Below are 23,592 nucleotides of genomic sequence, written 5' to 3' on the forward strand. Positions count from 1 at the left end.
CCCAAACGTTTCAGCTCAATACCGCCTTCAGTGTGTGCTCTGCTTCTTCAACACACTAAAGGAGGCCTTGAACTGAAACATTTGTTTTATCCTATTGGTGATTTAATATAAAATAAACACTAAAGAGAAGACTATTTTGTGAGTGCAGATCATGGTCTTATGTACTAAGTAATTGATTAAAGCACCAAAATAAGAGATTATGAATTTGTTAGACCGTCTAAGCACAAGAAACTTAGTTTATTGCTTCTGTGAACAGTAACACTGTTAGTGCAACTAAGCAAATGAAGAGAATGCAAGCCCACATATGCTGAAAACCGTCTTTCTCTGTAAGAGAAAGTTGGTTTATGCAATGTTAAGACTAAAGCTTGCCCACAAGAAAGATGTTTCTAAGATGTGAAATCAAATGTTATTTGCAATGCAGAAAGACAGATTTTAATGTGTTAGGAGTTTTATACTCATGAAGTTAAGTGATGGTAGAGCGCATTGCAAACAGCTTTGTGGAAATGTCTTTTCTGTCGCTTTTGATCAGTTTAATGCATCCTTGCTGAATTAAATAATTAATATCTTTACAAAAAAGGTAGTGTAATCTAGCTATTTGCTCTTTTAAAGGTAATGACTAAAGAGGGTAAGTGGTTCTCTGATTGGTCAGAGGTGCCAACAAGTCGACACACTCAGATCAGACCCACCATGTTTCCACCAACAGACCCAGAAAAGTTGGCCAATATGAAGCTGGAGAGATGGTGAGTTAGTTTTGATCATATACTTCCGTCTATAACAGAAACTAACAGCTTTTAATCACACACAAAAAAAACATGCTTGTGTTGTTCCAGAACTCTCCTCCAGATGGTAGTATACAACCACAGTAAAAGTGAAGCAATAAAAACATGTAAACTGTGTGTGAGATCCTAATTTACTCTGATTTATCTCTAGTCATTATGGTACATTTGGCTTGTGTTTTCAGTATCAGAATATTGCCCCATCACCAGAACACCGGTGGGTTTTTTGTGGCTGTGTTGGTAAAGAAGGCGCCTATGCCATGGAACCGCCGTTACCCAAAGGTAATAGAAACATAAAATATATGCAAACAGAGCATTGAAGTTGTATGAGAGTACATTTATGGTATCTTTTTGTCATTTTAACTAACAAAGCTGTTTTCTTGGATGAATCCACCCTCTTTGCTAGCATGTGTACCTATAGCTATGTTTCCATCCAAAGTTACAAATGAAACATGCGCAAAACTGGAATATTGCATAAAACATTTACAAATAAAGCACTGTTTCCATCCAGTGAGTTGAAGAGAACAAAATCGTCACTTCCTGATTAACTTGTGCTAAATATCACAAAGAAAAAATTTGCTGCAGTTTTTTTATGCAATAAACTATGAGCTTCAGAGCGCACAGACGAAACGTGGTCATGTTGTCTTATTTTCGGTGCCTGCTGTTTGGAAACGCAGTTTTGGGAGTTAAGCATTTTAGAACGGTCCAGTTATGCTGTCCCATCACAAAGTCACATGTCTTTTTTGATGTGCATTAAGGAATTTATTCAGTAAAAGGGTTTCATTACTGTTGTCAAACGATTAATCGCATCCAAAATAAAAGTTTTTGTTTACATAATATACAAGTGTGTACTGTGTATGTTTATTATGTGTATATATTAATACAAACATATGCATGTATATATTTAAGAAAAATTGTTTATATATTAAATATATTTATATACAATATAAAATATTACTATGAATGTAAATAATTTCAAAATATATACTGAATGTGTGTATTTATATATACATAGTAAATAAACACAGTACACATACACTGAACAAAATTATAAATGCAACACTTTTGTTTTTCCCCCATTTTTCATAAGCTGAACTCAAAGATCTAAGACTTTTTCTATGTACACAAAAGGCCTATTTCTCTCAAATATTGTTCACAAATCTGTCTAGATCTTTATTAGTGAGCACTTCTTTGCCGAGAAAATCGATCCACCTCACAGGTGTGGCATATCAAGATACTGATTAGACAGCATGATTATTGCACAGGTGTGCCTTAGGCTGGCCACAATAAAAGGCCACTCTAAAATGTGCAGTTTTATCACACAGCACAATGCCACAGATGTTGCAAGTTTTGAGGGAGCGTGCAATTGGGATGCTGACTGCAGGAATGTCCACCAGAGCTGTTGCCCGTGAATTGAATGTTAGTTTCCATTACCATAAGCCGTCTCCAAAGGCGTTTCAGAGAATTTGACAGTACATCCAACCGGCCTCGCAACCGCAGACCACGTATAACCAGTTTCCTTCCGCTGCTTGCGCCCTCCTTCCAAAATCGAGGAGTTTGTGTCCTTTGGCCTGGAGGAGGGGGATGACTCAATGTCCATTTCGGCCTCGGAGAGGGAGGATTGGGCGGGATCGGAGCCTGATCAGACGAACAGCTCGGGGCCCCGAGACCTCCAAGAGGAGCTCATGAGGGTTCTGTCGAAGGCTGTCCAGGAATTGGAGCTTACCTGGAGTCCTCCAGAAGGGCCTACCAGGAGTAAGCTCGACTCCTGGTATTTCAGGTCCACATGGAAAGCTGACTCCTGGCCGTCGGTCCCCTCTTCCCCGACTTACACGAGCAGCTGATGAAAACGTGGTCTGGGCCCCAATCGGTGCGCGTTCACTCTCCCACACAGGCCATCTTTTCCCACGTGGATGGGGCGGAGGCCCACGGGTACGTGCACTCTCCCTCCTTCGAGGAGACCATCGCTGCGCACCTGTGTCCTGCAGCAGCCAAGACCCTAGGCTCGGACATCAGCCTTCCCTCGAAGCCATGCAGAACCACCGCCCACCTCACTAATAAAGTGTATGCCTCTCATGGTGAGGCAGCTTCCGCGCTGCACGCCATGGCGGTGCTGCAGGTTTTTCAGGCGAAGCTCCTGCAGGCGGTGGAGGGCGGAGCTCTCACTGCGGAGGCTGTTAAGGATTTGCGCACGGCGACGGACTTCGTGCAGATGGCGACGAAGCGAGCGGCCCAGGCTGTGGGTTTTATGGGCGTCCTTCAGAGGCACCTATGGCTAAACCTGGCTGACTTCAAGGATGCTGACCGTAAGGTGCTGCTGAATGCTCCTGTGACTCCTTATGGCCTCTTTGGTGACGCTGTGGAGTCCATTATTGAGTGCTTCGCGGAGGCTCAAAAGCGCGCCAAAGCCATGAGTCATGTCATGCCGAGGCACGCTTTCCAGCAGCAGATGGCGAGATCCAGGTCCTCGTCGGCACCTGGCTGCTAAGCCGTCGTCCTGATGGTCTGAAGAGAGGAGGAGAGTGCGCGAGCGGCCCAGCTCCCAAGTGCCAAAAGTTTGTGTTTTAAATGTTTGTGTGTTGGATGTTCATTCAATAAAATTGCATACATTCTCACAAAAATAGCTCTTTCCTCACTCAGTCAATGCAGCACCGCTTGCTCCACCTCAGAGCAGTGCAGAGCTGCCACCCACACAGGTTATAGTCGCGCATCACTCGCCGGCGCATCCAACGGCCAAGCCGCTATGTCAGTTCCTGAGCGCGTGGGAAGTTATTCCAGGAATCTCGCATTGGCTACTCGGTGTGATTAGAGTGCAGATATACTCTTCAATTCAAAACCCTGTTTCAATGACGTGGTACAGGCTCTAACATTGCCTCGAAATGCCCCGGTTCTGAGACAAGGTATGCGGTCTGCTCACGAAAGGAGCGGTAGAGGGAGTCCCGCCGAGCGAGCTGTAGAGCGGTTTCTACGGCCGCTATTTCGTGGTACTCAAAAGGGACAGGGGACACTCTGCCCAATTCTAGATCTCAGGCCCATAAACAGAGCGCTTTGCAAGCGTCCCTTCAGGATGATAACCCTGAAACAGTTCCTGGCGCAAATTCGTCCCGGGGACTGGTTTAAAGGACGCATACTTTCACATTCAGATAGCACCGCATCACATACGCTTTCTGAGGTTTGCCTTTGAGGGCACAGCGTACCAATAATCTCTAAAGGATTTTCGTCCGCAGCTGGAACAGCGGCACGTTCTGATTCGCACCGACAACATGTCTGTGGTCTCGTACATAAATCACCAAGGAGGCGTACGGTCTAGGGCTCTGTACGAGCAGGCAGCGAATCTCCTGCTATGGGCGGACCGTCACTTTCTCTCCATCAGAGCAGCACATATCCACGGTCTCCTGAACCGCGGGAGGACATGTTTTCGAGGAAGGGGATTCCTCAAGGAGAGTGGAGGTTGCACCCCGAGTCGGTTCTGATTATTTAGACTCGCTGTGGGAGAGCGGAGGTGGATCTATTCGCCACGAGCGAGAATGCGCAGTGCCTGCTGTTCTTCTCCCTGTCTCACTCCCCGCTGGAAGGGGACGCTCTAACATCGCACTGGCCAGCAGCCAGGCTGTATGCATTTCGTCTGATCAAGATATTGCCACTGGTGTTGTGCAAGATCAGGCAGGAGGGGGCTTCGGTGATACTCATCGATCCGAACTGGCCGAACAAGCCTTGGTTCCCGGACCTTGATAGAGCTGCTAGTGGCACCACCCTGGCTGAACCCCATCAGGAAGGACCTGCTATCTCAGGTGAGCGGCTTGGCGTGGCACCCAAACCTGGAGTTGTGGAGTTCTAATGTATGGCTGCTTCGGGGATATCAGAGGAGCTGAGCGCCCTGCATTCTCGTGTGCTATACACTCTCTCGGAGGCGTGGGCACCCTCTACGAGGCGTTTGTATGCTCTGAAATGGGGAGTGTTTGTGAAATGGTGCAGTGATGTTCATATCGACCCGGCTACTTGCTCTGTGTCGGATGTTCTGAGTTTTCTACAGTGCAGACTGGATAGTGGATCTCTACCATCAACACTGAAAGTCTATGTGGCAGCTATTGCCTCGTTTTGTTCCCCGCTGGGTGGGCAATCGATCAGTAGGCACGCACTGGTAGTGAGTTTTCATAAGGGAGCAAGGAGATTGCATCCTCCGCGTCCGCCTTCAGTCCCACCCTGGGTCTTAGAGGTGGTGTTGAGCTTTTTCACAACCACCATTCGAGCCTTTGGCATCCATTGATTTGATGGAGCGATCTCTCAAAACTGCACTTCTTCTTGCCCTCGCTTCGGCTAATCGTATAGGGGATTTGCATGCGTTTTCTGTGGACAGCGACTGTATTCGCTTCGGACCCGGTGACTGCAGTGTCACTCTCCGGCCGAGACCGGGCTATGTCGCCTCCTTGGCATGGTCGAGAGGTATGTCTATTCAGGATATATGCTTTGCAGCCGGCTGGTCTTCTCAGAATACATTCGCCAGGTTTTACAAGCTGGACGTTCAGTCCTTAGCCTCCCAAGTGCTGTTGGTGAGTGACTGATTCATGTTTTGCTACCTCTATTCATGCGTGTTGCTGTCTCGCACCGTAATTACTCTGCGCAGCCCTCTTGCTGTTGGTGGAAATTGTGGATGTGCGTATTCTATCTTCGCTGATTGTGTAACTGGTACAGGCTGCTCATAGCCTCTCTCACGGCGGGATTGAATATCGTTCCCATAACGGAGAATTTCTCCGTGATGTCTCGTGAAAGCTCGAGAGGGAACATCTCCGGTTACTATCGTAACTTCGGTTCCCTGAGAGCGGGAACGAGAAATCACGGTGCTCACCGTGCTCGCTGCTCGACCAGCTAAGCGACGTTCAGTATCGGATTCTGACGTAAGTGTTGCGGGCACCGCATTTTATACTGCCTCTCGAGCTCACCAGTATTTGCATGCGATTGCATGCTTCGTGACAATTGGCCAGTCATTTGGACTGGCGTGAGCCAATAGGACTTCAGGAAAGGTTGAAGGGAAGGAGTTCCCATAACGGAGAATTTCTCAGTGATGTCTCGTTCCCGCTCTCTGAGAACCGAGGTTACGATAGTAACCAGAGACGTTTCCATAGTTTATGAGCATGTTTTCTTACCCGATAAGAAATTTATCCTACCTAGTTGAACGCACAAGTTTGTGCATTTTTAGAATTTATGCACATCTTGGTGTTTCCATCAAGCGTTTTTTTTTTTTTTTTTTTAATGCGTTATCCCAAAATGCGCATAAAAATAGTGGATGGAAACATAGCTATTGTCTCTGTCCTCATTTTGAATGTAGCTTCGTAGTAAGGAGGTGAACTCCTCCAGTGAGGCGGCTCCTGCAGAGGAGCTGCAGATGGGGGAGTCTCCCGCTGACATCCCACCGGCAGACGGCTCGTTCGCTGACACCCCTGTGGAAGCGGTGGAGGGTGAGACCCCTGCAGAGGGAAACCTGTCTGTCCCAGATACCCCTGATCCTTCAGAGGTCAAGAAAGATAATGTCTGTGGGTGAGTATCTTCAGCCAGGTGTGTATTTGGGCGCAGCAGTCACCCTATTGTTCTCTTTGCTGTTTGTTCGTTCATTCTTTTGTTCTCTCTGTGCTGTGGATTTTGGGACTCGCCAATAAAGATATTTTGGCTGATGAAGATGAATGATAAAGCCTGTAAGTCATAAGGGTTTTAATAACCAGTATTATAAATCAGTAGATCTATTATTTGTATCTTTGTTGATTTTAAACATTTAATTAACAAGATCTTGGTAAAATAATATTAAAATAAATCAATACAATGACAAGAAAATCAGTAGCATTTTTAGGGTGTCCATGATCATGGTAGGATGATAATGTCCATAGTTCCCAGATGAGAATGTTTGCTCAAGACATTTCAAACACAGTCCTGTTAACATCATCTTGTTAATGTATAATAATAATAATAATAATAATCAATGTATCTTACATAATATTGCAATAACAATAGTTAATATTCTAGCAACAACATGAATAAGTAACAAATATAAATGTTATTATTATTATTAGAATAGTTTAAAGCAACCATTATAGCTGTTAATATTATTAATTTAAAAATAAAACTATTATTAAAATAGTAATAGAAAAGTAACTGATAATAATTAATGTATGTGATTGTTTTTATTATATAACATACTTTGGTTATTATCATATTATATCATAACTTTATTCTAATAATAATAATAATAAACTTTTATTTATTTTAATTTATTAGTGATTGCCAATAGTAGTGTTAGTAATAATTCCATTTATAACCTTTTAAGTGTTTTTTTGTTAGTTTTTTTTGACTGTTAGATATTAGACACGTGGCCATAATTAAATTCATTGCAAAATAACATTTCCATCTGGAAGCTACGTGAATTGCTCTTTAAATGGCTCCTTTCTGTGAAAATAACAGCAGTATATTTAAGAAACACATGTTGTGTTTTAAGTGTTGAATGGACATTATACTTGTATTATTATTTGACAGTTTGAACCATTTATTGCTGCATTATGTTTCACATAATAGTTACAGCATACAGCAACTGTGCAGTATTCTTTAAGAATTCGGTTAGAAAGAATTCAATTTCAAACCCATTGGCTTTCAGGCGTCACTTGTGGTGTTGATTTCAGTGCCCCCTGATGGACTGTGTGTTACTGCAGTTTTTCTTCAGTTACTGTGCTCCACATTGACACGAAGTGCTCTGTTTGTTCCAGCCCCCCTCCTCCAAAAAAGATGAAACTCTTTGGCTTCAAAGAGGATCCTTTTGTGTTTTTGACAGAGGATGACCCCATCTTCCCTCCCATCCAGTGAGTGCCTCTCCTCTCCATTTACAAAGCCTCGCTGCTCAATACAAATAGTGTTTTTACAAACGCGCTCATATCTTGCTTGTGTATTATTATTATTATTTTTTTTAGCAGTATTTTTCTGATCCCAGTGTGTGTTTGTCATGTCTGAATATATACGCTTTGAGTGGGCTGGGGCCTTTGTTTGTGTAAAAATATGAGAATTTATCTGTTATAACACTATACTTCCTATGTGACCAATCAGATGAATGGATGATATGATCATTATCGTTCAGTCACTGTGACTCTCATCTTTTGTTTGTGATGAATGTTATTTAGTTTCTCACGCAGGTTGCCACAGTGCTGGCAACCCACCATTTTGACTTGTTGGAGACAACGCCTCTGCTCCATATGTCGCAGCGTGTTCAGCGCTGTGCGCATATGTGCGTTTTTTTTTTTCTGTCTAACCATCATTTGTTTTATGCTGTGATATTTCTTTGTCTGCTGCAGAGCTTTCTACAACCTGTCTCCAGATTTCCCCAAGCTGGACGTATTGACTCGCACCCACGAAGGGAAGAAGAGGCACCTGTACATGGTGTCCAAGGAGCTCCGAAATGTTCTGCTCAACAACAGCGAGAGAATGAAGGCAAGAGCGCACACACACACACACACACTCTCTGATGGCCCTTTATCAGTGCTAGCAGTGATTGAAGATGGCGTACAGGCAGATGGGGACAGCAGCCTCGCTATGATCTCATCTTATCTGTGCTCTAGTGCCTTCACATTCATCAAGTATGAAACAGCCATCTGCTGATAATGTAAACAGACATCACTGGAGTTGCATTACAAAGAAGCACACTGTAAACACTCACACACCCCGTCCTTTGTTGTATTATTTGTGTTCTGAGCAATTAACATGCTGTAATGTTATTTGGGTAGTAATGCAGAACTGTTATAACTTTTTTTTTTTTTTTTTTCCAAGAACATCAAGATCATTAAACACAATTTTTGTTTTTATATAATTATATTATAATTGTGTGTGTGTGTGTGTGTGTGTATGTATGTATGTATGTGTGTATATATGTGTATATTTTAGCAAATGGCTGCAATATAACAAAGAGTGAAAAATTTAAGGGGGTCTGAATACTTTCTGTACCACTCCTCACAATGTAGAGCGCTTTGAGTGCTTAGAGAAGCAGAAAAGCGCTATATAAATGCTATTATTATTATTATTTGCTAAAATCATTTAAGTTCATTTTTTTTCCTCATTAATGTACACACAGCACCCCATATTGACAGAAAAACACAGAATTGTTGACATTTTTGCAGATTTATTAAAAAAGAAAAACTGAAATATCACATGGTCCTAAGTATTCAGACCCTTTGCTCAGTATTTAGTAGAAGCACCCTTTTGATCTAATGCAGCCATGAGTCTTTTTGGGAAAGATGCAACAAGTTTTTCACACCTGGATTTGGGGATCCTCTGCCATTTCTCCTTGCAGATCCTCACCAGTTCTGTCAGGTTGGATGGTAAACGTTGGTGAACAGCCATTTTTAGGTCTCTCCAGAGATGCTCAATTGGGTTTTAGTCAGGGCTCTGGCTGGGCCATTCAAGAACAGTCACGGAGTTGTTGTGAAGCCACTCCTTCTTTATTTTAGCTGTGTGCTTAGGGTCATTGTCTTGTTGGAAGGTAAACCTTCGGCCCAGTCTGAGGTCCTGAGCACTCTGGAGAAGGTTTTCGTCCAGGATATCCCTGTACTTGGCCGCATTCATCTTTCCCTCGATTGCAACCAGTCGTCCTGTCCCTGCAGCTGAAAAGCACCCCCACAGCATGATGCTGCCACCACCATGCTTCACTGTTGGGACTGTATTGGACAGGTGATGAGCAGTGCCTGGTTTTCTCCACACATACCGCTTCGAATTAAGGCCAGAAAGTTCTATCTTGGTCTCATCAGACCAGAGAATGTTATTTCTCACCATCTTGTGGTCCTTCAGGTGTTTTTTTGTGTCTTGCACTGAGGAGAGGCTTCCGTTGGGCCACTCTGCCATATCGCCCCGACTGGTGGAGGGCTGCAGTGATGGTTGACTTTCTACAACTTTCTCCCATCTCCCGACTGCATCTCTGGAGCTCAGCCACAGTGATCTTTGGGTTCTTCTTTACCTTTCTCACCAAGGCTCTTCTCCCCCGATAGCTCAGTTTGGCCGGACGGCCAGCTCTAAGAAGGGTTCCGGTCGTCCAAAAGGTCATCCATTTAAGGATTATGGAGGCCACTGTGCTCTTAGGAACCTTAAGTGCAGCAGAATTTTTTTTTGTAACCTTGGCCAGATCTGTGCCTTGCCACAATTCTGTCTCTGAGCTCTTCAAGCAGTTCCTTTGACCTCATGATTCTCATTTGGTCATGAGGTCATTGCTTCAGTCTCTACATGCTTTCACAGATTAAATTGCTTGCTTCGATTTCCGGTTTGATTGGGAACGCTGGCGCGTTTTTGGCTGCCGCTCCTTATACCGTTTGTTTTGTGTTTTTATATTAACGCAGTTTTAAAATCTGCGGCATTTCGCAATGTTGCGGGACTACTCCATATTCCTTGGATTATTGTTTTTATCTGCCTCCGTTCTCTGGAGGACTTTGGAGCCAAATCGGAGGAGCTTTCCCTGTGGTCTTATTGGGAATTTTCGCAGCATTGGGATTGTTGAAGTCCTGGACTCACAGAGCATGGCTTTAAGGTATACTGCAAAACAGCTGCTCAACTTAAAACAGAACTACCGTTTACAAAAAGACGCTTATGAACTCTGTCGTAATGCTGGCTTGTTGAGACAAAGACGGTACTTACATCGGAGTCTAGGACGCAGTTATTGCCTTTCCACATCTAACAACATCTGCGTTCCTGTAAGTCGGCGACAGACTAAACGAGCGTCTTATACTGGTGCGGTCCTCAGCAACTTATCTTCACTTGTTCGTTCGAAGTTACCTTCTGTGGTGCGCCAGAGCCGTGTAAATGTCGCGCTGTTTAATGCGCGCTCAGTAAACAACAAAGCTCTGCTTCTGTCGGACATCATAGCAGATCGAAAACTGGACCTTTTGTTTTTAACTGAAACATGGCATAAACAAAATGATGGCCTCCTCTTTAACCAGATTACTCCTGAGGGGTATGGACTGTTTGACCTCCCGCGCCTTACTGGTAGAGGTGGGGGAATTATTGTGGTTTATAATCTGCAATTCAACATCAGCGCTGTGCGCGTACCACAGTTCACATCATTTGAATGCCTTGTTCTGAGCATTTCTGCCCCTAAAGCAATTACCATTGCTACTGTTTATCGACCACCAAAGCCAAATGAAGCTTTTATGTCTGAGTTTGCTGATTTGTTGTCCATACTGTGTTTTAAATTCAAGAACATCCTTATTTTGGGGGATTTTAACATTCACATTGACCAAAATGACTGTATGTTGACAAAGAATTTTCTATTTTTGTTGGACTGTTTTAATCTTAAACAGCTTGTTAGCGGCCCGACACACAACAAAGGTCACACATTAGACCTTGTGATTGCAACTGATGAAATTGTTTCACAGCTGTCTTCTGTGGACATTGGTCTTTCTGATCACTTTGCAATCTTTTTTAATCTGGATATGTCTCTCTCTTGTACTACTTTATCACACACTGTTAATTTCCGTAAATGGAAATCAATTAACTCATCTGATTTTGCTGACACTGTTGTTTCCTCTCTTAGTGTTTTTCCATCAGCTGTTCTTGAAGATAAGATCCTGCAGTTGAATACTGTTCTTGCTTCTAATTTGGATTATTTTGCTCCCCTCAAGTCTCGCTGTGTTTCTTTTGCTCGTTCCGCCCCTTGGTATAATGACGACCTGCGCTCTAAGAAAGTTGCTTGTCGTAAATTGGAGCGCAGGTGGCGTGTCTCAGGTCTGAATGTATTTTATCAAGCTTGGAAAGACCACTTGGGGGAATATAGAACTGAAATTGAGTCTGCCAGATCTGTTTATTTTTCTCAGATTATAGATAATAATCAAAGTAATCCCAGGCATCTTTTCCATACTATTAACAGACTTCTCAAAGTTAATGATGGTATTTCTCTACCTGTATCAAATAAATTGTGTAATGATTTTCTTAATTTTTTCAGTTCCAAAATTGACAACGTTTACAAACTTATCCAAGTTGTACCTGTTCCATCTTCTACAGTTTCCTCGTCTTGCTTTCATGGCACATTGTTCACAACTTTTTCTCAAATTGACTCTGAATTGCTTATTAGGGAGGTATCAGGTATGAAAGCTACCACTTGCGTTCTTGATCCCCTCCCTACAAGCTTATTTAAGTCTTGTTTTGACTCTTTGTGTCCAGCTGTTCTCAGCATTGTTAATGATTCTCTGTGTACTGGTGTTGTACCAGCAGCATTGAAAACTGCTGCTTTAACACCTGTTCCAAAGAACCATAATGCTGACTTGGATAACTTGAATAATTACCGTCCTATATCAAACCTTCCATTTCTTGCTAAAGTTTTAGAACGTGTTGTTGCTTTGCAGCTCCACAATCATCTCATAGTAAATAATCTTTTTGAACCCCTTCAGTCTGGCTTCCGAAAATTTCATAGTACTGAGACAGCTTTGGTCAAGGTCACTAATGATCTGCTAATAGCCTCAGATTCTGGCTCTCTCTCCATTCTTATTCTTCTTGATCTTAGTGCCGCCTTCGATACTGTTAATCATATTGTTTTACTTAAACGTCTGGAAACTGTCTTTGGTGTTTCTGAGACTGTTTTAACTTGGTTTAGATCTTACCTCACTGATCGTCAACAGTTTGTTTATATGAATGGTTCAAGGTCTGAGATGGGCTCTGTCCGCACGGGTGTTCCTCAAGGTTCAATTTTAGGCCCTTTTACTTTTTAGCATTTACATATTTCCACTCGGTCTGCTTTTAAGATCACTTGGGCTTAACTATCATTTTTATGCAGACGACACTCAGATTTATATTCATTCTAGGCCTGGTCAAAATTTGGACGTACCTTTCTTAACACATTGTATTTCTGAGATAAAAATATGGATGTCTGAAAATTTCCTCTGTCTAAACAATGATAAGACTGAGGTCCTGCTTATTGGCACTTCTTATCAGCTTCGTAAAACTGGTTCAATAATTTTAAACATCGATGGTTCTGTTTTGGAGTCACAGCCTAAATTAAAAAATTTAGGAGTAATATTTGACTCGAGTTTATCTTTTGACTATCACGTGCAGTATATTGTCAAAAACTCTTTTTTTCATCTCAGAAATATTGCGAGACTCCGTTCTATGCTATCCCTTCCTGTGACTGAAAGGCTTATAAACACCCTAGTTTTTTCTCGCATTGACTACTGTAATGCACTTCTTGCTGGGGTTCCTAAAACCACACTTAATAAATTGCAATATGTGCAAAACTCCGCTGCTAGGATCCTGACTGGTGCCAGAAAAAATGAGCATATTACACCAATTCTCAAGTCTTTGCATTGGCTCCCGGTCAGGTTTAGAGTTGATTTTAAAATTCTTATGCTCACATATAAGGCACTGCATGGTCTGGCCCCTCAATATATGTATATATATACTTTATATACACCTAAGCGTCATTTACGATCTTCACAAGCTGGTTTATTGGTAGTTCCTCAGACACGGATGCGCTCTGTAGGGGACAGGGCTTTTTCTTCCTATGCTCCCAGGCTTTGGAATGTACTCCCTCTACAAATTAGAGATGCTCAGAATTTAAGCATTTTTAAGTCTTATTTAAAAACTCATTTTTTTAGGTTAGCTTTTTCTTGACTGTTTTGATTTTAAATGATATCTTAGTCTGTTTTTAATTAGTTGTCTTTTGTGTGTTGTACTTTTATTTGTTTTGTTTTATTATGTGAAGCGCTTTGAGAAACTGTTTAAAGGCGCTATATAAAAATAAAGTTATTATTATTATTATTATTATTATTATTATTATTATTATTTGCTCTGACATGCACTGTGAGCTGTAAGGTCTTATATAGACAGGTGTGTGGCTTTCCTAATCAAGTCCAGTCAGTATAATCAAACACAGCTGGACTCAAATGAAGGTGTAGAACCATCTCAAGGATGATCCGAAGAAATGTACAGCACCTGAGTTAAATATATGAGTGTCACAGCAAAGGGTCTGAATACTTAGGACCATGTGATATTTCAGTTTTTCTTTTTTAATAAATCTGCAAAAATGTCAACAATTCTGTGTTTTTCTGTCAATATGGGGTGCTGTGTGTACATTGAGGGAAAAAAAATGTCGGACCGGAGTATATCATTATACTGTGAACAAGAGCGGGAGGTTAATCACAATAAATATAATTCAAAAATAAACAAAATAATATTCAATCAGTCCGAGTATTCCTCTGGCAGTAACTTGAGCTGCGTGCTCTTCATTAATCGACTGGCAGCGCTGACAGTCGTGTTACTCAGGCTAATGCTACACATTAAAATTAAGGTATGGAATCGGTATAAATACGCAGTTTTAACATTGATGTATATTGCGTCAATGTTCAACTAAACTAAATTTAGTTTAATTTTCTTCACAAAACTGGCGTCTGTCCATTGACAAAGCAAGCGGAAATTCCTTTACGCTACGAATCGGAGCTGGATGTGACGACATGTGGACTGTGATAAAGGTCTATATTAATTGAGAAGCAAAGCACTGTTGTAGATGAGTTCTTCATGACCAGGTTCTCTGTCTTTCTGCAGGTTATAAACACGGGCGTGAAGGTCTGGTCCAGAAATACTGATGGAGAACAGTTTGGTTGTGCTTTCAGACTGGCTCAGGAGGTGGGTGTATGTAAAAAAAACTGTTTGTTGTAAACGTTTCATGAATCACTTGTGTATCCACATGCATCCAAAATGGATGAATCCTAAATGAATACTGGACACTCACCTCTAGAATAAAGATAGTGTTGTGTAGATGTGTTTTCATTATTTAAAAATCATATTAAAATATCTTTAAGTTGAAAAGCAGCAGTCTAATCCCAAAGATATCTCTGCAAGATATAATGGTATGATTTCACATGCAGTTTTAACCAGAAAGGCTTTGGATATTAAGTTGTACCGCAGTAATCAGTCTATAATTAAAGCAACACTCTGATATCTCAGTTGTCTCAGATGTTTTTTTTGCTCAAAAACTAGGTTTCGTGGTCTATAGGGAAACAAGTTAATCTCAATGTGCCGTTAATAACCTCAGTTTGCCTTCCTGTCTGTTCTAGAGGGAACTTCCATTACCATTTTCCACTACAGTCTATTGATTTTTAACTAGAGGAAGATCTGTTCTGCGAATTTTGTGTATGTGTATTTATTCTTCCTATAGACAAAGAAATAATTAAAGTGTGTCTGCTGCTTTCCAAGGCTGAGTTAATGGCAAAGGGGAATGCATTTTTGCACTAGACTTAATCATCCTGTGGTTACATCCTTTTCTCAGAGCAGGAAAGGCTATGTGTGTGTTTTTGTTTGTGTGTGTGAAAGAGAAGATAGAGTCCTTGACTCTATGCTGCTGTCTGTCTTCAGGGTATTTACACGTTGTGCCCCTACATCAGAGCCCGAATCATCAACATCAGCGTGGAGGACGTGAAGGTGCTCCTCACGCAGGAGAACCCCTTCCTCAGCAAGCTTGGAGATGATGCTCACAATCAGGCCAAGAAACTTGGTCAGTGCCATTCAGAGTCCTGCTAATGCCACTTGTGTTTTTAGCCCATGAACTCTTTGAAATCTTCGTCATGTTAAAATGTATAGATTAATTTTTGCAGTTTTGAATGGTAAAAAGTTGAGTGAACCTTAAAGAAATCATTATACATGCAAGCACGTTAGAGTGAATTTTTAATATGTAACAATTTATAAAACAGATAAAATGTGTAAATCTCATGTAAATCTTTATAGAAAATATTAGGGCTGGTAAGCAATTAAAATTTATCTAATTAATCTGGCTGGGAAATTATTCCCAAAAGGTAATTTAAAGTCATTGTTGTGTAAAGCATCAAGCAGACATTACAAAAAGTAGCTTCAGCAACAAATATTTTGTTTGATAAAATTGATTACATATACTCTTTTGGACCATGAAAGTGAGTAAATGGTTCTTTTATGAATGGTCCATTGAATCATTAGGATTGTTCGACTTGAAGCGGATCATCACCATCAGACCAATCGGTGCAAGACATCCAAAGTACAGAAAGCGCTATAGAGAGCAGATGGCTCCTTATGCTTTTGAATGTTATACACTGATCTGTCTGTGCAGCGCCGCTTCAAATCCAACACGCCTATGGCCAATGGTCCAGCGTGCCAAATGGTTCACCCAATTCGTTCAAAGCGTTCATTAAGAAATGAAATGCCACTGTGTGTTGCTCAGAGGCTAACAGTTCTGCTTTGTCTTTATATTTTCGTTGGCAAAATTGAGAAAAATAGAGAACATTTTGTCTAAAATAACACAATATTCTCTTCTTACTTACTGAGCTGTTGTATAAGACCAGTATCACATTTGCACTCGTGTTATATTGCACTTAGCCTATTGCTCGTGTGATATTGCATAACTAGATGTATGAAACTCAAACGGACATTTTTGCCCCATATCTTGAATTTTAGGGACATTCTAACTACGTTCTCAACACTCCATGCAGTGAGTTGTTGCACTCAGTATATTTGTCATCAATCAACTGTACCAAATGTCAGATGACCCACATAAGTCTGGCCGGGGCAAGTACGTTAAATGCGTTAATTTTAATGTTATTTTTCACCATAATTAATTAATCTAACACGCTAAATTACCAGCCCTAGAAAATATATAAATTCAAAAATCATGGAAAAGGTTGTTGCCACGTAACTGCAGTCATTTCTAGCTCTCAACAATCAGTTTGATATATTCTAGTCAGGTTTTCGCTTGCATCACAGTACTGAAATGCTTTAATAAGGGTTATTCATAACCTCTTTATTGACTGCAATCTTTCCATACTCTTATTACTTGATCTCAGCTCAGCTTTTGATAATGTCTGTCATAAGTTATTACTCCTATGCCTTTCAGAGATTGGCATCTCAGGAGCTGCATTAACCTGGTTTTCCTACTATCTGACAGACAATGCAATATCACCATACATAACTATATATCACCCACTGTCTTACGCGAACAGGGTGTTCCACAGGGCTCAGTTCTCTGCCCATTATTATTTATTTACATCATGCCCCTCGGATAAATTATTCACCACCATGATTTTCAGTACTACTGCTATTCCGACTATAAATACTGCATATTTGACATTTGACATCTATATTTAAAATTTATATTTATAAAAAAGTTCTATATATTCTATGAATATGTGTGTTTGTGTATAGATATTAGTCATTTATTAACTTGGTGTTATAGTAGTTGCTGTGGCACTTGTCAATGTGGTCAAACTGCCTGTCATTGTGACAAATTCACATCTTTAGACCAAAAATTTTGGTTTTTATTCTCTCTCATGAAGCTCAGCATCACATTACAGCCAACAAATGTGATTATTTTTATTTTTTTTACATCACTGATGTATTCAAAATCTTGATCTGAAAAGCATGTTGTTCTCTCTTTCTCCAGAAATGGGCAGCATTGTTTTACGATACCTACCAGATCCAAAGTAAGTGCTCATGTTCTTAATCCAGATTATTTCCACACATTTATTGAACAGTAGAGTAAAGAACCTCTTGGACTTGATCTGCTCTAGTCTCCAGTTTATGCCTCGTTCTTCCCGTCATCTGTACCAAAGCCTAGTGAACTGCCTCGTTGTCTATTACCTATGTAGGCTACTTCTAAAACAAAATGGAACCAATAATTTATTCCAATGGTTTCATATTAGCATGTTGCTAAAATAACCGGACAACATTACGGAAAAGTTCTAAAATTATTTTTTTTTAATTTTTTTTATATATATATAAAAGTTGTGCAAAGATATTAAGTTAATCAACTTAGAATCTCAGTTCGTTCTAGAATTTCATTATATGCGAAGGCTAAATGTAGTTCTGTCTTGGATTTTAACCAAAATCAGATTTTTGTGGGCAGCTTTGTTTTCTGTATCTTTGGAGGGCTCTCCCACCATTCATCAGCCAGTCAGGAGACAAATGAATTGAGATTGAGCGCTTTGTAGCCATTACGCATCTTGTCTGATAATTAAAGGGCTCGAACTGATGCACTCTTCACAGATAAATAGCTCTTCATTGTCTCTCTCAGCAGAAAGCTCATTGTTTGGCCCACCAGACAGTCATGTTTCACGCTGATGGCCCTTACTGTGTAGAAAACTAGTCAATCCAGCTGGAAACTGTGTCCTTTTATCTCTCTCCCTCTCTTTCTGTCACACACAAACACACCCACAATACTCTTCAACAATTTTGACTTTCTTTTGTTTTCTTTGAGCTTTAGCACACAATACAAGTTCATCACTCTTTTATGTTTTAAATGTGAGTAACAAGCACATCATATTCATCTGACAGCACATGCACACACGAGACGCCCAGTACTCACAGCAGCAGCTGATTTCATGTTTGAACTCTAGCTGATCAGTTGTGTGTGGGTTTAAACCCAGGAAAATTAACCTGGGCTTAGTGATAATACACACATACCTATTTATTTATTTTGATATTTTTGTAGATTCATTTGTTTGTTTGATTTGATATTTTAAATATTAATTTATTTTTGATATTCAGATGTAAATTTTGATAAATTTCATATTTTAGATTTGTTATTTAGATTTTTATTTAGATGTTAATTAAGTTCATATTTTAGACATTTGTTTTTGATAATTGTTGTAGATGTTTATTTTGGTATTTTTAAAAAGTTTTTTGTTTGTTTTTTATAAATGTAAGCTATTCTAGACGTTGTATTAAATTATTTAAACTGAGGAAATGTACAACATTCTGTTCTGTGCACTGTTAGACAAAATATTCTCACATGTCCTCAAAAGTTAGCTGACCCTTTGCAAAAATATTTCATATTTACCATTTACTGTAAGGAATAAATATGAATGACCAATGAATAAATATGTAACGCATGTTGTTTCAACCGAGCAATGATGTCAATACATAATTCAAGTTCAAGTCCATCAAAGTTAATCTACTACACTCCTGCCTGGTTTGTTTGTTTGTTTGTTTGAACAAAATGGCTCATTTGCCGTTATGATTGGTCAGATTGCCTGTCAGTCAAACTCCCGGCAAAGGGTGGATTTCACTGAAAATTAATTCAAGGGGGCAAATATTTCAATTAAAAAACTGACTCCGACACTGCTTCCATTCAAAGCTGTGAAGAGAACAAAATTCTCACTTGCAAAATACTAGTGCAAAATATTAATAATAAAAATAAGTTTTTCAATCATGTAATCTGAGATACAGTCATGCAAGTTCTTGTGTTATGCATCAAGGAATAGTGGAAATCTGCCTCAATTTAGCAAAAAATGTTGAATTTTAAACTGAATCTCAAGCAGCCCTTTTCAGTAGTCACAACAAACCGTATGGTTGATAAATATTCACCACACAGCATTATTGCTCCATTCCTTTTTGTGCTAGACGACATGTCTAAATTAGCCTCACGGCATCATGGGAATCTATGAATATGTCGGTTTATTTTCTCATTAATATGAGCCCCCACAAAGTACATACTCTTATTGACGTGCGCACACTTGTTCTTCGCAGTTTCATCACAGTGAGTGACATGAACCGAGAGTAGCTCTGATGTCACTGTGATTAGCGGCGTGTGGCGCTGTGATGTCGTCCTCCTCTTCTGGCAGAGTGCTGCTGGCTCCCCACATGAAAACATAATGGCCTGTTCCAGTACAGCGCGCCTGATTATCTTTCCTTCTCTTTTTCCATCCATCTGATCACAGGCGCTCTTAAAGGGCCCGGACCACCATCCCTGTCACACTCCACGTCGGTTCCTGGCCCTGCCTGCACTGTAGCTGATCAATAATTTGCACATTTTCCTCTCTCCTTCTTCTGTCTTGCTTTCTCCTCTCATTGTTCTCTACGTCACTCATTCTTTGGCTCTTTTCCCTCTTGTATCAACTTTTAATTTTTCTTCTCATCTCTCCAGGGATCTTGACTCTCCTCAGTGCCCTATAGATTTGTGTGGCTGGAGAGGGAAAACTTCCATCAGGGCTTTTGTCCCACGTAATGAGCGTCTTCATTACCTCCGCATGGTGGGGGTGGAAGTCTTTCGTGACAAACAGGGCAAGAGGAACGATGGTTCAACAGTAACCCAAGAAGGAAGTACAGAAGATGCCGAGGGACTGAGCCAAGAGCCGGATCTCTTAGAACAGGAAGGTGAAGACTTCCAACACTAATGGCACAGAACCTGTTAGCAGCACTTGTGATGGGCCTACAAGTTCGTTATCTAAGCAGTTAGTATGGGTCAGGAAAAAAACCAAAGGCTCCACCAGGCCTTCTATGTGTTTTTGTTTTTCCCCCAGACTGCACACTGTGCAGAAGCACCTGGTTGGCTAACCTCTGAAGTACTGATCTGGGAAACAAAGGATTTTTATTTTATTAGAGCTTTTTAAAAAAAATTGATTTAAAAGCATTTGCTGTTGGATATGTTTTTATAGTTTGTTTTATGATGATGATCAAGGGGCAAATTTAATGGTTACATATATTACTCATTTTGCATTAAGTGTCTAAAGGCTGCACACTAGCTCAGTCTTGAAATGCATTTCATTTTCTCAGATGCTTGTACATGATTTACACGCAGTACATTATGCCAATTTGTTCATTGTTACAATAATTGAAATAAACTGCATTTGTCAATATTTCAGTATAGTTTGGCACCATTTTCAGTGGTATATATCCCACATTTCAGTGTGCTGTATAGTAAGAGAAAAACCTGTACATGAAAGTAGTATGTTCGAATTTGTAGTATTCACAAAACAGTAGGTAGGTTTTCCTGTAGCTCAAATAGTAGAGCATGGCGCTAGCAACGCCAAGGTCATGGGTTCAATTCCCAGGGAAAGCAAGAGCTGATAAAAATGTAAAAACTGTAACTTGAATGCAATGTAAGTCGCTTTGGATAAAAGCGTCTGCTAAATGCATAAATGTAAATGTAGGTGAAAAGAACCTTGATGGCCTTCTACTGTTGTCTGAAGTTATGAAATCCAGTGAACACTTCCCCATGAGGCCACAGGAAGGGATTTGTGAATGGCAGTGAAGTGATGTATTTAAGTGATGAACTGATGCTGTAGGTCCCATAACAATAGTCGTGTTTCCATTTACCCTTCAAATTGTGCAAATTGAAAATACGCCTAATGGAAACGCCTCAATTTCACAAAAGCTCCCATGTCTCAAAAACGTTTACGTTCGCACGAGGTGGTTTTTCAGGTAATTCGAAAAAGGAATATATTGAAAAACTGCTAAGGAAACTTTTTTTTATTTTTTTTTTTTTTTTCACATTTACAGATCACCCGGTGTACGTAAAAGTCACATGATCATTCTTTAATATACTATAACCTCCAAGAATAAGTGGCTGCTCTCAAGCATAAAGGGTTTTCCTTGCCATTAATGCTTAGATGCGTGCAGTGTTAAGCAGTTATCTGTGGTGCATCGCCCACTCAATGCTTGTCAATGCTTGTTTATACCAGCACCGCGGCACGTTTCGGAAGCATCCCAGAAGCAGCTCTCCACACTGCTTCACTAAAGATACACGCATATGCCTCCTTTGATTTAAAAATAATGGTTAGTATACAGTATTTAAACCTACCAACCTCCGTTGCCATGACTTGCCGCGAGAGGAAATAAATGTTTTAGTCGCATTACAGGGTTAATTGAAATGCTGTCAATTAGCAGTAGTTGTAGTAGTAGTAGTTTTTTTTTTTTTTTTTTTTTTTTTTTTCAACATTTTATAAAATATTGCAAAAGTTTTGTGCTTCTCTGTAATGGAAACCCAGCTAATGACAACAATGAATGTAGGACCTCTGGATTACATTCGTACTATACAGTCAGTTCCAACTTAATTCAACACACCTGAAGCAGCTATTCAGAGCCTTCACAATTACCTAAAAACTAATTTTGCCAGGTGAAAGGCCGGTGTATTGGCACTGACTCTCCAGGAGCGGAGTTTGACACCCCTGTACTAGTCTCACATAGCCAGACCTTCAGATTTACATCATTAGTTCTGGACTTTATAGCCGATTTTATTGGCCAAGGACCGTTCAAAAGGATGTGTGACATTTTATAGGAACCAATTATAGTTTGTTTTGTTTACCGTCATGTTTAGGGGTATGAAAATGTAAAGTCGAAGATTGGAGCTAAACATCTTTTAATAACCAGAGCGCCGCGTTTTTAGAAAGCCGTTTCATGCACGAGACACTGCAAGAGACTCGAGTGCAACAGTCAAACGCGTCCATGTTTACACAGAAAAAACAATGGAAAAGCAGCCTAATCGAATAAAAAAACCTGTGAAGAACTACTACTGTATGTCTGATATTTCATGTTTGCATCAGGGTGACAGGCTGAAAACTACTGTTCATTGTTTTACAGAGCATTTATAGTTAATAATAGCACTCTAGGTCTTATACCTTCAGTCATTTTGAATTTGAATTGAATTTAAGCATTTCTCTTGTATTATTTCTGAACATATAATATGCATAAGAAAAGTTTGTACAAGATGTAGTTGTAGTTCATGCATGTTTTCAGCAAAGATATTTAGTGATTTGTTTAACATTTACGTGATGATGACAACATGTGTGTGGTGCACTTAGAATAGAATTTTCATTAACTCGAGGTTTAATAAAGAAAAGAGTTGCTTGAATCATGTTGTAGTTAACTTGAAAATATGACTAGTTATAATTGTACAAAATCGAGAATTGGTCAAATATTCTATATATATATATATATATATATATATATATATATATATATATATATATATATATATATATATATATATATATATATATATATATATATATATATATATATATCTCGTCCAGCCTAGAAACAAATAAAAAAACCTTCCAATTTTTAGTTTCTTAAATTTTTCAATCTTTAATTGTCTGTTCTCTAATTGAACTAAATGATTTTGATTTCTACTATTAAAAATGGCCTCAGCTTAACACCTGTAATACTGTCTATATCCCCCCATCCCCGGGGGATATTGCACCTATATTATATGGCCTAAGGTAAACGGCAAACAAATGCCTGCGCGGCCACACACAGAAACACAGAGCTGAAGGTGTTTATATGCTACACAGCCTTGCTTGGGAGTGTTACATTGTACTATGTTTTCTTTAGGACAGGGGTCTCACAACTTGGTCCTGGAGGGCTGGTGTCCTGCAGAATTCAGCTCCAACCCTTATCAAACACACCTGAAACAGCTAATCTAAGCGTACTAGAAACTTTCAGGCAGGTGTTTTGAGGCAAGTTGGAGCTAAACTCTGCAGGACACCCTGCTTTAGAACAAGTAACAAGTTCAAGAATGAGAACGTTAATTTATTTTTTAGACTTATGTTGCTTGTTCTTTGTAATATTTTCCATTGGCAGCCCAGAATGTGATTGTTACACTATAATAAAAATGCTGAAAATGTGAAGTTGCACTTCAGCTTATGTGACTTAAGTGAAACTGCTAAACCTAAAGTAAATAAAATAGCCTAATTTGATCCTACAGTGTTGCTGCGCATGCTTTTAGATCATTACAAATAATAATGCAAAATGATTATCTTAGAATAGAAGATATGTTGTCTCTCATGTCACATAAATTATCAATAGTTAAGTATGTGGTTTTGAAGAAGATGCTTTTATTTTCTTTCTCTGTTTTGACCATCTCATTTGGACTTGGATTTGACTTGGACTCGAACCTCTTTGGACTCGGTCTTGACTCGGACTCGGTAGTCCTGGTCTTGGACTCGACAAAGGTGGACTTGACTACAGCCCTATTCTAACCCTAACCAAACGCACCTGAACAAGCTAATTAATGTGTTCTGAATTACTTGCAAATTACAGGCAGGTGGGTTAAACTGGGATTGGATTTAAATCC

At 40.0% G+C, this 23,592-nt stretch overlaps 1 protein-coding gene across 1 annotated transcript in view; it reads left to right on the forward strand.

Moving 5' to 3' along the window:
* The window catches only part of LOC306847635 (RNA cytosine-C(5)-methyltransferase NSUN2-like), a 38,303-nt gene extending 15,937 nt beyond the window's left edge, over positions 1-22,366 (forward strand). The window contains exons 11-19 of the mRNA XM_079381693.1: positions 610-740; positions 962-1,058; positions 6,103-6,311; positions 7,526-7,618; positions 8,105-8,240; positions 14,322-14,402; positions 15,132-15,270; positions 17,182-17,221; positions 19,663-22,366. Of these exons, the coding sequence (XP_079237819.1) occupies positions 610-740; positions 962-1,058; positions 6,103-6,311; positions 7,526-7,618; positions 8,105-8,240; positions 14,322-14,402; positions 15,132-15,270; positions 17,182-17,221; positions 19,663-19,912 (1,176 nt within the window). The 3' untranslated portion in view covers positions 19,913-22,366. The remainder of the gene's footprint in view (positions 1-609; positions 741-961; positions 1,059-6,102; positions 6,312-7,525; positions 7,619-8,104; positions 8,241-14,321; positions 14,403-15,131; positions 15,271-17,181; positions 17,222-19,662) is intronic.
* Positions 22,367-23,592: the final 1,226 nt, after the last annotated feature.

Source organism: Barbus barbus (genome assembly GCF_936440315.1).
Source record: "Barbus barbus genome assembly, chromosome: 27".
Classification (NCBI taxonomy): domain Eukaryota; kingdom Metazoa; phylum Chordata; class Actinopteri; order Cypriniformes; family Cyprinidae; genus Barbus; species Barbus barbus.